The sequence below is a fragment of the Maylandia zebra genome, linkage group LG6 (assembly GCF_041146795.1).
Source record: "Maylandia zebra isolate NMK-2024a linkage group LG6, Mzebra_GT3a, whole genome shotgun sequence".
Taxonomy (NCBI): domain Eukaryota; kingdom Metazoa; phylum Chordata; class Actinopteri; order Cichliformes; family Cichlidae; genus Maylandia; species Maylandia zebra.
In genome coordinates this window covers 31,143,179-31,156,699 of record NC_135172.1, presented here as the reverse complement: position 1 = coordinate 31,156,699, position 13,521 = coordinate 31,143,179, and the positions used below count along the sequence as shown (strand labels likewise).

Below are 13,521 nucleotides of genomic sequence, written 5' to 3'. Positions count from 1 at the left end.
CGACAGGACGTACACTGATGGGAGACTATCAAAGTAAAACAGGAAGTACGCAGAGGGGGAGAGAGAACATGAGGAGAGCACAGACATAACGGGCTGGGGAAAAAATGGAAATTAAACACAAGGAGGAGAAACTAGTCAAGGGAACTCACAGATACAAGGAGAGGACACAGGGGCGAGAACCTACTAAATAGTCAGAACACTAAAAAGAAAATGCAAAAATCTAAAGTAGGACACTAGACTCTATAGAATTTTTCAGTGTCACTTTGAGACCAGATGTTTCTAATTTTAGTGATATTAGGCAAATGGAAGAAAGTAGTCCTACATATTTGTTTAATTGTGGCAAAATCCATTCACATTTAGGTAAAGATATATATTTTTAAATGAAAATTTGAACATCATCTAAATTCTTTTCACACTGTAAAATCTAATAATGTGTTTAACTAAAAATATCAAGTAGACTGAGTTTTTATCAACTTGTTTTTAGAACTCAGTTTAAGTAAGTTACTAGTACTTTTCATTCAAAAAGCTGATCAGCTCTGGTCATTTGAGTTGTCTTAAATTAAAAAAAAAAAAAAAAAGTAAGTAAGATGGAGATTTTACTACTCAGTGTGGAAGGATAAAACTATATGGTTTGAAATGCCACGTCACTACCTCCCTCCTCCCTCACACAGATCAGTCCACATGTTTATGGCACTCAGGTTTTTTTCTGGAATATGTTGAGAAAAGCTGGAGAAGCTTTATATAAGATTATATAATATACAGACAACAGCCTGCACACCAACTTTATAAACAAAGTATTATGTTGGTTGTCTTTTCTTCTGCCTCTCTGCTTTCACTTAAAATCAGCTGACTACCTGAAATCAATGGTGATATTATATGACTACATATATTTGTCATGATTTTACATCTTACATCTTTTCTGGTGGGTTAAATTATCTCTACATTTTTTTCACAAATCCAGACTTTTTTACTGTCACATGGTACATCATTCCAGGACTTTTCTCTTATATAGAAATACTGAGACACTTTTGTCTTTGTGTCTCAGAAACAGATTTTGCTCCTATATACTGTACCTGTTCCTCTCTGCTGATGATAATCACCAGGTCTGCCCCTCTCTGCAGACAGTCCTCTCTGCTGTCATTCCAGGTGTTTTCAATAGATGAAACGTAATATAAACTGTGTTTGAAGTATATCCATCCTCGTTGGATATAGCGAACCTCCTTATCTTTCTTTCATTTTTGACAGCATCTGCAGTTTTAAGCACAGAGCTTCCTGCTTTGCTGTAGTTCTATCTTAAGTTATGGTTTGTTAGTTGAGCCAGTTTTTGTTATGGTCCCTGGTTCCTCTATGCAAGAGGTTTCAAAGTCATTTTATCTTAGAGGCCACATCGAGGAAAATATATTCCCAAGTTTAAACTTTTAATAAAAACCATGTAATGTCCGAGTTGCACCACATAAGAATATGGCAGAAAATTGTCAAATTAATTTACAGTGAGTTTATGTTTTCTGGCTTCTGCAAGGCTTAAATCAGAGTATTTCCAGCTGCGAGAATGAGTTCATTTGTAAAAACAGTTTTTGACATGGCTACACTGTATAAACATACTTCATAGTATTTTAGTTGGGGGACCAGGGTCCCCTGTATGTCAATCCTGCGTCCACTGAATATGTACTTGCCAGGGTGGCTTTGCAGTCAAAAACAAATCACACACCTGCTATCAGCAGTTCTTCTCTATAATCTGTGCACTTGGTATTTAACTGGGTTAAGATTTAGTGGCCTGGAAAGTAGGCCCCAAAGATCTGTTAATTGTTAAGTCCTGATTAACCTGTATGAACACTTGAGTGAGATATAACAATACACAGATCTTTACTTTTACTGTTTCACAAAGGGCTTAAAGGGGAACATTCACATTTTAGACTTTTTTAATGCAGGATATTTTATTAAAACTATTTAGCAGGAACAAAGCAAAACTGTAACCCACATGTTTCACATGTCTTTTTCACAGAGCCAAAAGTTTAGGTTTTCACATGCAGCATCATTCCAGTTGTTTTCATAATCATAGTAGTGATTTATTACTACACAATCTTCATTTCTGCGTTTAAAATTGTTGGGTTCCCCAGAGTACCAGAAGCTGAAAGATAAAGAGGACAAAATCGCAACACAAACACGTGCAAATTAGAAACAACTTAAAATCAACAAGTTCATGATATTTACAATCTAAACATGTAAATAGAGGAATTATTTAATTTGATAAATTTTTAAAGTGGAAACCTTGCCGTCAATGGAGTCTCATCCACCCATTTCCAAACTCCTTCTGTCTCTCTGTCAGTCAGTCCAATCCACATTACCTTCTGCTGCAGCCTTATGAATTCCTTACACATAAACATAAACATGCAGCAATCAACCATTGAAATGATGTCACACACATTTTTGTTTTACTTAAATGTTTCACTCTGTTATCTAATTATATCATAAATGAACATACCTGTTCTTCTGTGTTGCTGATGATCGCCAAGACTGCGCCTCTCTGCAAACAGTCATCTCTACTGTCTTGCCAAGTTTTCGTGATTGAAGAAATATAATAGAAACTGCTGTTGAAATACAGCCAACCTTGTTGCGCATAGTGAGCTTTCATGAGAAGAAAGAATGAACTGTAGTTACAGTATTGTACAAACCTAAATAACACCTGTGAAATAAGTGTCAAATGTTAAAAGATACAACATAGTTTTCATTTGAATGTGTTTGTTTGGTATTGTGTATATAGTGTATAGTGCTGTGAATGGGTATATCCCCTGTCATGTGTTGTTGTTTGAGCTGGTTATTTGTGGAACCAAAATGCAGAGACACAGAAGGAAGGAGTAAACTTAAAATGAACATTTATTGATGAAAGCCCAAACTACACAAGATCAAAAGCACTAGAAGATACCTGGAGGAGGGAGGTAAAGAGCTAGTGTACACACAGATGTGAGAGCTGAGGGATGGTGCCACAATAGACAGAGGGAGACAGACACAATATATCTTCCTGATAACGAGGGGATAGGTGGCACAACTGACATAATGAGATGGGGAAGTAAACACAACACAACACGTAGAAACAACAGAAGTGGGAAAATAAAATGAACCTGACACAGAGGGAAGATAGGAGGGAAACCAGGGAACATAGAAAGATGAAATACAAAAACAGACGTGACTTAGAAGAACAGAAACTAAACAAAACCCAACAGTGATGTCAGCAATGACTAAAACGATTCAGAAAATTCTGCATAAGGCAGTACAGTAAGGAAATCATAAAGAGCATTTTCACCTATACCCAATAACTGGTTGTGCAATCCTGGCAGCAAGAAAACGATATGATCATGTTATGAGTATGAGTATGAGTTTCATGCTCACACTTACCAAAGTCCTCTAGCTTCCTCTTCAACTCCTCTCTCTCTTTTGTCAGGAAATTCAGCTGTGAAGCTGCCATAAGATAAGAGAGACGAGCTGTTACATACATTGCCAGTTTTCTGATAACTAATGGAAACACGTGTATTCACCAATATAATCGAGTTGCCTCTCCTGCTCTTCTCGCTCCTTATTCATAGAATCCTGCAAAGCTGATATTTTTAGAGAGCTTACCAACACTTGAAACATAAGCAGAGCATGATAAAAACATCATTTTAAACTGAATGTATTGCATAAATGTATGAAAGTATACACTACCAGGTAAAAGTTTGGGCACATCTTCTCATGTAATGGTTTTTCTGTATTTTCATGAATATTTACATTGTAGTCTCACTGAAGGCATCAAAATTATGAATGAACACATATGGAATTATGTAGTAAACAAAAAGGGTTAAATAACTCAAAATGTGTTATATATTTTTGATTTTTCAAAATAGCCACCCTTTGCTTTGATAACTTGCACACTCTTGGCATTCTCTCGATGAGCTTCATGTGGTAGTCACCTGAAATGGTTTTCCAACAGAGTTACCAAAGATGCTGAGCACTTGTTGGCCCCTTTGCCTTCACTCTGCGGTCCATCTCTTCGACTGGGTTCAGATCAGGTGACTGTGGAGGCCAGGCCATCTGGGGCAGCACTCCATCACTCTCCTTCTTGGTCAAATAGCCCTTACACAGCCTGGAGGTGTGCTTGGGGTCATTGTCCTGTTGAAAAATAAATGCTGGTCCGACTAAACGCAAAGTGTATGGTATGGTATTGTGACTGCACTTGGGGACACATTCAAAGTTTTAACAAATTAATAACTGACTTATTTTCAGTTCTTAAAGTAATGATGGACTGTCGATTCTCTTTACTTAGCTGATTGGTCCTTGCTATAGCATGAATTCTAATAGGCTGTCAGTTGTGTACCAAACTGACTTCTGCACAAGATAACTGATGGTCGCAACCCCATTAAGAAGGTAAGAAATTCCACAAATGAACCCAAACAAGGCACACCTGTGAAGTGAAAACTATTTCAGGTGATCATAAAGCTAAGTAAGAGAAGGCCAAGGGTTAGCAGCACTGTCAACAAAGCAAAGGGTGGCTTCTTTCAGCAATCTAAAACTTACATCAAGTTCTTTATCATTTTTTTTCTTGCCTACATTCTTCCATATATCTTGCTTCATATATTTGATATCTTCAGTATGTATCTACAATCTAATCTTCCTCTTCACATTAGTCAATCAACATCAGTGCTGGTTTTTAAATTCAGATTAAAAACGCATTTTTATTCACTGGCTTTTGACTCTGACTTGTATTTACTTATATTTTATTGTTTTTACAATGTTTATTATTTTATTGTATTTATTATTCCTATTGTATCTCTTATATTTCTGTTATTCAGCACTTTGGTAAGCCTTGCGCGTTTTTAAGGTGATATATACATAAACTATGATGACGACGACAATGTAGAAAGTAGTAAAAATAAAGACAAACCATTAAATGAGAAGGTGTGTCCAAACTTTTGATTGGTAGTGTATATAGTTCGTGCTTATTTGCACACTGTAAAATTTTATCCATATTTCTGGCAGCTTTATTGAATTATTATGTGGCATTTATAAAACCTGACAAATTATGTGTGCACAATATTTAATAAGCATTTATTTGTGACTATTAGAGGGCTTTTATCCCCATGATGTTTACCAAAGTTGATCTTCTTCAAACTGTCTTCTACATTAGTTCGATTTTCACAGGTAACATCAGTACCTAGTGTAGAGATTAGCAAAATATCAGATTATGACCACCCAACACAACATTTTTCTTTAAAACTATTCTTTTAAATAACCGTAACAATAAACTAGCTTAGGGACATCATGCATCATTTATACATAAGATGGCAACAGTGGTGATAGACCATTCTGTTGTCTGTTTCCACAATAACAACATTTATTAACATGAGTATTTAAGTTATAATTAAAGCCATCTTACGCAGAGCCAGACGCAGGGAAACATTGAGAGCAGCCTGTAGGATACATAAGAGACAAAAGCTCCCAGCAATCCATTTATGCAGCTTTCCTCCTGTAAAGGACCACACACACACACACACACACACACACACACACACACACACACACACACACACACACACATTCATTACACACACTAAAAAGTGTAAAAAAAACCACTAAAATTTCATTTGTGTCTTACCTGACACAGATGCAGCAGCTTCAACGCTTTCATCAGTGATCCGGTTCAAGCCAACACTCCTGGCTGGAGAGCTGAGGGTTCTAATATCCGGAACCATACCAGATTCATCTCTATGGCCTTTCATGTTTAACAGAAATTGATGTGACCTTGCACAACCGTTAGTCACTGTGCATTGTTTTTCAAGTTGCTTACACAGGAAAATACTTTCTTCCTCATTTGTCTTTTTTTTTTTTTTTTCAAGAAATGTCATCACACTTTTAACCTCATTTGGACAGGAAGGAAGAGACGCATATAAAAGTGTCTAGCAAGCAGCAGATGTCCTGTCTTTTTGTTTTTTCATTTTTATTGTTTGTTTTTTTAAAATCAGTACTTTATCAAAATGACACTTTACCATCCACATCCTTTACTTCTGTCACACATTCTATTATCAGAACATTATTTCTTTATCTGTTGTACTTACTCAAAAGAAAAATATTTGTTTTTTCATGTTTGTCTCTTAAGGCTGTGTTACTGCCGGTCTGGTTAGTTTGATTGTAACTACATTTATTTTAAAACAGTTATGTGAACAGAAGAAACAAAGATATTTCTATATATCTATTTGCATCTTATAATTTGCCTGAATTTTTATAATGGAGACCTTTATTTGGTTCATTATTATCTTTAACCTTAAAAGTTACTCTAGACACTGTTATCCACACAGCAAGCGGCGCTACAAACTGGTTAATACTTCACTTCACCAAAAGCACAAAATTGGTATGCTGTTACAGAATGCAAATTTTAAAAAAATCAATGAATCATAACACATTCATAGTGTAAGAAACCTCCAGAGCATTATGTTAGGTTTTGTAAGTTTTGTCATCAGTTAATTTGTCATTCTAAATGTTCGGCTCCTCAGTTTATTCTTCAGAGTTTATTCTTAATATATATATTTCTTAACAAGCTTAAATTAAAAATTAGTTTGAAGTACAACTCTCCATCAGAGGTGCCTGAACATTTTAATTAAGATTTCCAGTAATTATTTTCCCAAGCATGACCAATAATTTCTGAATTATGAGGTTTATTTGCAGCAAAGGAGGGAAGTAATGAAGTACAAATACTTTTAATACTGTACTTAAGTAGAATTTTTAGTAATCTATTCAACTTTTTACTTTTATTCCCTTGTTAAAGAAATATGAGAACTTTTTACTGCCTACATTTTCAAAACAGGCTGGTATGTAGCATAAAAGAGAAGGAGGAGCCAAACCCATTTACCATAGTCAGAGTCAAAGTAGACTGGAACGAGTGCACATGTCTGTAAGTTATAGTTGCGTACTTCATCAACTATCTAGCACTACAGAAGAGGAGCGAGAAAAGCAAGTAATTTCAAATGCAACATTTATATCCAATCAACAAACATTGGTGAACACAGTTTCTGTTTACAGTTTGTTACACAGTGTGTTGCTTGCTAAAAGTACAGCTGCTGTATTTCACAGGGAGAGAAATAAAAGTTAACTTCACTCAGTGATGGAGAAAGATAAAGACAGTGTAGGAGAGGAGGAAGAGATTAGATTTAACCTCTGCTAAGTGGTATGTGTTTGTATTGTGTTCAGGAAGTGGGGACAGTAGAAGGAAGTTTGACTTTAAGCATCAGTTTGCTAGGACCACACAAAGACAAATGTGTCCTACAGTTAAGGGTATAAGAATATGGAATTCTCTTCAAGATAATCTCAAGAGGTGTACAAACATGCACCGTTTTAAAATGTGTTATATACTTAAAAGGATAAATCAATATGAAGAACATGAAAGTAATTTGGGCTAAATGTGGAAGGAAAAATTTTCATTGCCATTTAGTGCTGTATATTGCTGATTATACAGATTTGTTGTTTAGTTTTGCATTGTTACATAAAAATACACGTTAGAGGGATTTTTGGGGGTTACTGGCGTCCTCTTGTAAGAATAATTGGATTGCACATAAGGGGCAGGTGCTAACAAGAATTTATTCTTCTTCCTGCTCCTTTTCACCCATGGGTGCAGTGTTATATTAATGGGAAGGAGGATCTGTATGTGGGAAACGAAACACTGTTGAACCATGTGTGAAATAAATAAAGAAATTAAATGAAATGAAATAAACTGGAAATTTAAATCTTACATCTAAGTGCTCATAAAGCTGCTGCGAAACCAACTGAGGTAGGCTAATGTGTCATTTAAAGGTTTCATGAAAATGCACCATAGTTCAGGATAATCTAGTTAGCTTGCATTAATATGATGAATTTAAAATAAAGCATTGTGTTTGAGTGGTGCACAGTGGATGGTGTGCTCATGGTCAGAGTTAGGTTACATTAAGTATAGCAGAGATGAATTTGAAGTGAAACTACAGAAGTTAAAATAATGCTAAGATTAATTCACCTTCATACTGTTTAGTATAATGACACCATAAACAGTAGTGCCAGTCAAACTCACCCAACAGAAAATATAGCTACACTCAACAAAAATATAAACGCAACACCTTTGTTACTGCTCCCATTCCCCATGGGATGGACGTAGAGACCTAAAATTCATTCCAGATACACAATATAACCATCCCTCCCAAACAGTGGTCACAAATCAGTCCAAATGTGTGGTAGTGGGCACATCTGCCATATTGAGATAATCCATCCCACCTCACAGGTGTGCCACATCAGGATGCTGATCTGACATCATGAGTAGTGCACAGGTGTACCTCAGACTGCCCACAACAAAAGGCCACCCTGGAATGTGCAGTTTTTTGCGCTATTGGGGGTCTGGGGACCCAGAACCGGTCAGTATCTGGTGTGACCACCATTTGCCTCATGCAGTGCAACACATCGTCGCATGGAGTCTATCAGATTGTCAATTGTGGCCTGTGGAATGTTGGTCCACTCCACTTCAATGGCTGTGCGAGGTTGTTGGATATTCGTGGGAACTGGTACACGCTGTCGTATACGCCGGTCAAGCACATCCCGAACATGCTCAATGGGTGACATGTCCGGTGAGTATGCTGGCCATGCAAGAACTGGGACATTCTCAGCTGCCATCTGCCCTGAACAATGTGAACCATGATTCATCCGTGAAGCGCACACCTCTCCAACGTGCCAGACGCCATCGGATGTGAGCATTTGCCCACACAAGTCTGTTACGGCGACGAGCTGGAGTCAGGTCAAGACCCCGATGAGGACGACGGGCATGCAGTTGAGCGTCCCTGAGACGGTTTCTGACAGTTTGTGCAGAAATTGTTTGGTTGTGCAAACCAATTGTTCCAGCAGCTGTCTGGGTGGCTGGTCTCAGACGATCTTGGAGGTGAACCTGCTGGATGTGGAGGTCCTGGGCTGGTGTGGTTACACGAGGTCTGCGGTTGTGAGGCCGGTTGGATGTGCTGCCATATTCTCTGAAACGCCTGTGGAGACGGCTTATGGTTGAGAAATGAACATTCAATGCACGGGCGACAGATCTGGTTGACATTCCTGCTGTCAGCATGCCAATTGCACGCTCCCTCATTGCTTGTGGCATCTGTGGCATTTTGCTGTGAGACAAAACTGCACATTCCAGGGTGGCCTTTTGTTGTGGGCAGTCTGAGGTACACCTGTGCACTACTCATGATGTCAGATCAGCATCCTGATGTGGCACACCTGTGAGGTGGGATGGATTATCTCAATATGGCAGATGTGCCCACTACCACACATTTGGACTGATTTGTGACCACTGTTTGGGAGGGATGGTTATATTGTGTATCTGGACTGAATTTTAGGTCTCTACGTCCATCCCATGGGGAATGGGAGCAAAAACAAAAGTGTTGCGTTTATATTTTTGTTCAGTGTATTTTTTAATTTTTCTCTTTTGCTCATTTTCTACTTAATTGATTCAAGCTGATTGAATTAGAATTCAAGTTAAAACTGATGTAAAGGTTGTATTTTAATTTATTAATACTATTTTTTTTAGATTAGATTAATATAGCACAAGGGTTTGTTTAGCTTTGCACAAAGCTTCTTACAAAGAGTTATTTTTTCCTTTCTTGCTTTGAGTACATTTCAGAGCCTGTACTTTTTCAGTTTTACGCGAGTAAATAAGTTGAAAACGTAGGCACCACAGAACACAGAACTGAAGTCTACCTTCCCCACCTGAGGAACAGGTATGGGTGCAGGGACAGTCTGGGTCCTGCCACTGTCACCCTAGGAACAGGGAAAGGAGGAGGAACTTGCCGGACACAGGCCTCTCCCACCCAAGAACAGGTACGGGTACAAGAGTGGACTGGACCTCGGCTGGCCTCATCCTAGGAGCTGGTATGGGTGGAGAAACCTGCTGGAGGCCAGTGACCCCCGTCTGAGGAACTGGTACGGGTGCTGAGGTTGACTGGGCCTCGGCTGGAAGTAGGCACAGGAGCATTTGATGGATGAACACTAGCTTTCCCTGCACCCGAGGAACTGGTACGGGTGCAGGGACAAGCTGAGTTGTAGCTTTTCTGGGTACTGGAACAGTCACCTTCACTTGGGGAACTGGAGTGGGCGCAGGGCAAGGCTGGGTCTAAACCACTCTGGGATCATGGACAAGGACAGGCTGGGTCCCAGCCACCCTCACCCGAGCAACAGGTACAGGTGCAGGGGAAGGCTGGGTTCAAGCCACCATGGGAGCAGGAACAGGTGAAGCAATAGACTTAGGGATGAAGGATGAGAAACACAAACAGTCTTAGATTATTCAGGTGGTGATACCTGGCAGTTTTTGAGGGGAAAGTGATGCAGACACACTCTTGTCGCAGGTTGTTGGTCTGCACGAGAAGAGCGGCAGTGGTGGAAGCCTTGTCTCTCTTTGGCTGAGGAAACAGGAAAACTAGGGAACTGAGCCTACGATTGCCCCAAACAGGAAACCTCTGAAACACTAGGAACTAAACAAGTGAACACTAATGAGTCAAATACACAGCTGCGGGGGATGAGGGAGATCATGACAACAAACACAAGAAAATGCACACAATATAAAGACACGAGTGAATCAGAGCAGAGAGGAAACACCTGAGGAACATGGCTGGACAATAACTAATGAGACAGGGGAACAAGCACTGAGATGTGACTTACAAACCAAAGAGAGAGCGAGGGACACACTGTAAATGTAAACAACCAGACATGACTACACATGGGGCGTGGAGCAGGGGGGGAACCTAAAGAATAGATGGGAAAACTAATGCGGCCTAAGAATACAAATATTAAACAGAGGGTTAATTATAGTAACCAACATAAGGAACAGAATCTCAACCTCAGAATATTAAATAAACCAAAAGTCCAAACACAAATGCTGGGTCACAGACTCAGGACCATGACACATATATTAAACGTGTTTTTTGTAAGATATGTTGAAAAACCATTTATCATTTCCCAGTCATTCAAACAATGTACAGTTGTCAGCCAAAGATGACGTGATGAAGAGAATTTAGTGTCAGCAGTGATTGTGAAAAAAATTAACCTAATGGCAGATATGACATTATGTGGAAAAGGATATGTATACGTCAGGTGGGTTAAAGTTTTGTTCCCCAATTTGAAGTGCCCTTGAGCATGACAACATACTTTAAGGCTTAGATTCATCATTTGTTAGACTTTCAGTTTGCTTCCCCTATTTTTACCATTTCCAAATCTGTTAACCACAATGCATGAGTATATTTCCTCACCCATCATTGCTGAAGAAATACACCAACAGAGGACAAACAGTTCAATGATCAGACAGCACTGAAGTTTTGTTCCTGTTGATGCCTTCAGAGTGTTGCAGGTAATGGAGAAAATGGAGACTAGAAATGAGCTGCAAAGATGCAATGGGAAATGCGGGATGGACAATAATAAAGGTAATGACAGTAATGACATATATATATATATATATATATATATATATATATATAGAGAGAGAGAGAGAGAGAGATAGATAGATAGATAGATAGATAGATAGATAGATAGATAGATAGATAGATAGATAGATAGATAGATAGATAGATAGATAGATAGATAGATAGATAGATAGATAGATAGATAGATAGATATGAATGCAGTGAATGGCATATGTTTTAACAGAATAGGCTTCACATATTACAACATACTAAAAATGATTTCGATTTTTCAGAGAGACGACTCCTTCAGCTGCTTTTCCTCAGCTTTGGTGTGCTGTGTGTCATACAAGCCACTCTCAATCTTGCTTTACGCCTCACATGTGAGCATCATTCCTTATCTATGAAATTCAAAAGAAAGAAAAAATATCCACAAACTGCCTTCATTTGTTCAGTGCTTGTCTTTCTTTGTTTTAGTCGAGGGGAATGACTCACCCCACACAAAAAAGTTATGTGGCAACAACCAGTTAAAACCAGGAAATTTTAACCAAAATTCTTGTAGCGAACTACAAGAAAGAATCATTGCTTTGAACAGAGACAGAAGCCTGCTTGAAAAGAGAAATGAAGAGCTCCTTAACATCATAAAGAGTCTTGAGGAGGGGAAGAAGAGGCAGAATGGTGAGAAACTTCAGTTCTTCCTCTTTTCTGTACTTGCAAAAGAAATTGTGGTATTCTGATCTCACGCTCATCTTTTCTCTCTTAGGTTTCATCTCATCGTATAATTAGAAAAATGGCGGCTCATATGAAACAGTTGAGTTTCTCTCTAAAATGGTTTTGGTATTATTTCAACAAAGTTTATTATTATTATTATTATTATTATTATTATTATTATTATTATTATTATTATTATTATTATTAGTCTATAATCTGTTTTAAGCTAATTGTCCCACATGTTTGACTTTTGCAGTTAATGATTGTGATTGTATTACAGTTTGGATTTCTGTTTGGGGTTTTTAAAAATTTTTTTTATAATTTTTATTAATTATTCTTTGAAATGTTTATGTCTGTATTATTCTGAAAGAGAATTTCTTGTTAAATTGAGTTGTTCATGTCTGGTTTTACTTCATGGTTTTCATTATAATTTCTGTTTTACCATCCATCATTTCTACCAAAGTGAGCTGTATTTTTTTTTATTATTTTTCTTTATGAAGGTTTTGGGTCCTATTTGTTAAATTTCACACTAGTTTCTTGTCTATTTGTCTCCTCATGGCTGTCGGACTTTTGGATTTGTTTCTCATTTGCTTCTTGGACTTTCTTACGCCCTGAATTTCTACATTAACCTCAATAAAATGGCTTGTTTTTTGTTAGTAAGTCTGCCATCTGTGTCCTGCTTTTGGGTCCTAACCTTTACATGCCACACGACCTAACAAACCAATCTTTTCATGCAGTTTAGAACACTGAATATTTTCACATTTTTTTCTTATTTTCCAGCACATTAGACCTTATTTTGTCTTCCTACACCTGCACTAGAAGTCTCTGAAGTCAAAGATATGATAAATAGAATAGAAAGTTTATATTTATAGAACTGTATCTTTGTAGTACAGTCAATTTCACTAACAAATTGCATTTTGTACCTAAAGCTTCTCTAAAGCACATCTCAGCGCATTATTGTGTAGGCTGTGAATGGTTGTTTGTCACTTTCACAGAGCTGAGCAGTGGAGCATCATCTCAGCAGCCTCCTTATCATTGGAGGGAAGTCATATCTAGATGTTTTCCCCTTTCTACTGGGAACAAAATGGCAGAAAGCAGAAAGTCTTGTGCGAGTGAAGAAGCTAACCTGGTTCTGATCAACAGTTAACAGAGAACAAATAGCCTACAAAAGGAACTGTTAAAGAAAGAGTTACATTAACAAATCGTACGTTTGTAATGTTGCTAAAACATGAATTCAAGTCATGTATTTCACCAGATCTCAGAAGAAAATACATCTACTCCACTATATTTATTTGACAGCAAATGTTACAAATTCACATTTTGCACATAAACAACAGCCATCAAATGATGTGATGTTGTGTTCTTCTGAAACACTTCTTTGATTGTTCAG

The 13,521-nt window shown here is 37.8% G+C and overlaps 1 protein-coding gene and 1 long non-coding RNA gene across 3 annotated transcripts; one reads left to right on the top strand and one right to left on the bottom strand.

Moving 5' to 3' along the window:
• Positions 1-1,928: 1,928 nt before the first annotated feature.
• Positions 1,929-5,772, bottom strand: LOC101468610 (uncharacterized). Its single transcript, XM_012918478.3, has 8 exons — positions 5,627-5,772; positions 5,408-5,497; positions 5,123-5,185; positions 3,534-3,593; positions 3,394-3,456; positions 2,483-2,625; positions 2,269-2,369; positions 1,929-2,128 (listed from the first exon to the last, which is right to left on the bottom strand). Exons 1-8 carry the CDS (start codon positions 5,748-5,750, stop codon positions 1,984-1,986), a joined length of 789 nt encoding a protein of 262 aa, XP_012773932.1. The 5' UTR covers positions 5,751-5,772; the 3' UTR covers positions 1,929-1,983.
• A 1,135-nt stretch (positions 5,773-6,907) lies between these two features.
• Positions 6,908-12,778, top strand: LOC143419195 (uncharacterized). 2 transcript variants are annotated; one of them, XR_013099171.1, is made up of 5 exons: positions 6,908-6,982; positions 11,362-11,444; positions 11,717-11,803; positions 11,898-12,098; positions 12,184-12,778. It is a non-coding gene; the product is annotated as an uncharacterized LOC143419195 (long non-coding RNA). The 2 variants fall into 2 exon arrangements; XR_013099170.1 differs by lacking the exon at positions 6,908-6,982 and having other exon boundaries at positions 11,321-11,444.
• The last annotated feature ends 743 nt before the right edge of the window (positions 12,779-13,521 follow it).

Excerpts from the sequence above, each read along its gene's own strand:
- LOC101468610 (XM_012918478.3), bottom strand. The coding sequence starts at position 5,750 with ATGAAAGGCCATAGAGATGAATCTGGTATGGTTCCGGATATTAGAACC. Across the intron at positions 5,498-5,626 it reads AGCTGCTGCATCTGTGTCAG|GAGGAAAGCTGCATAAATGG; the intron begins GTAAGACACAAA and ends GGTCCTTTACAG. Across the intron at positions 3,457-3,533 it reads GAGGCAACTCGATTATATTG|CTTCACAGCTGAATTTCCTG; the intron begins GTGAATACACGT and ends ATCTTATGGCAG.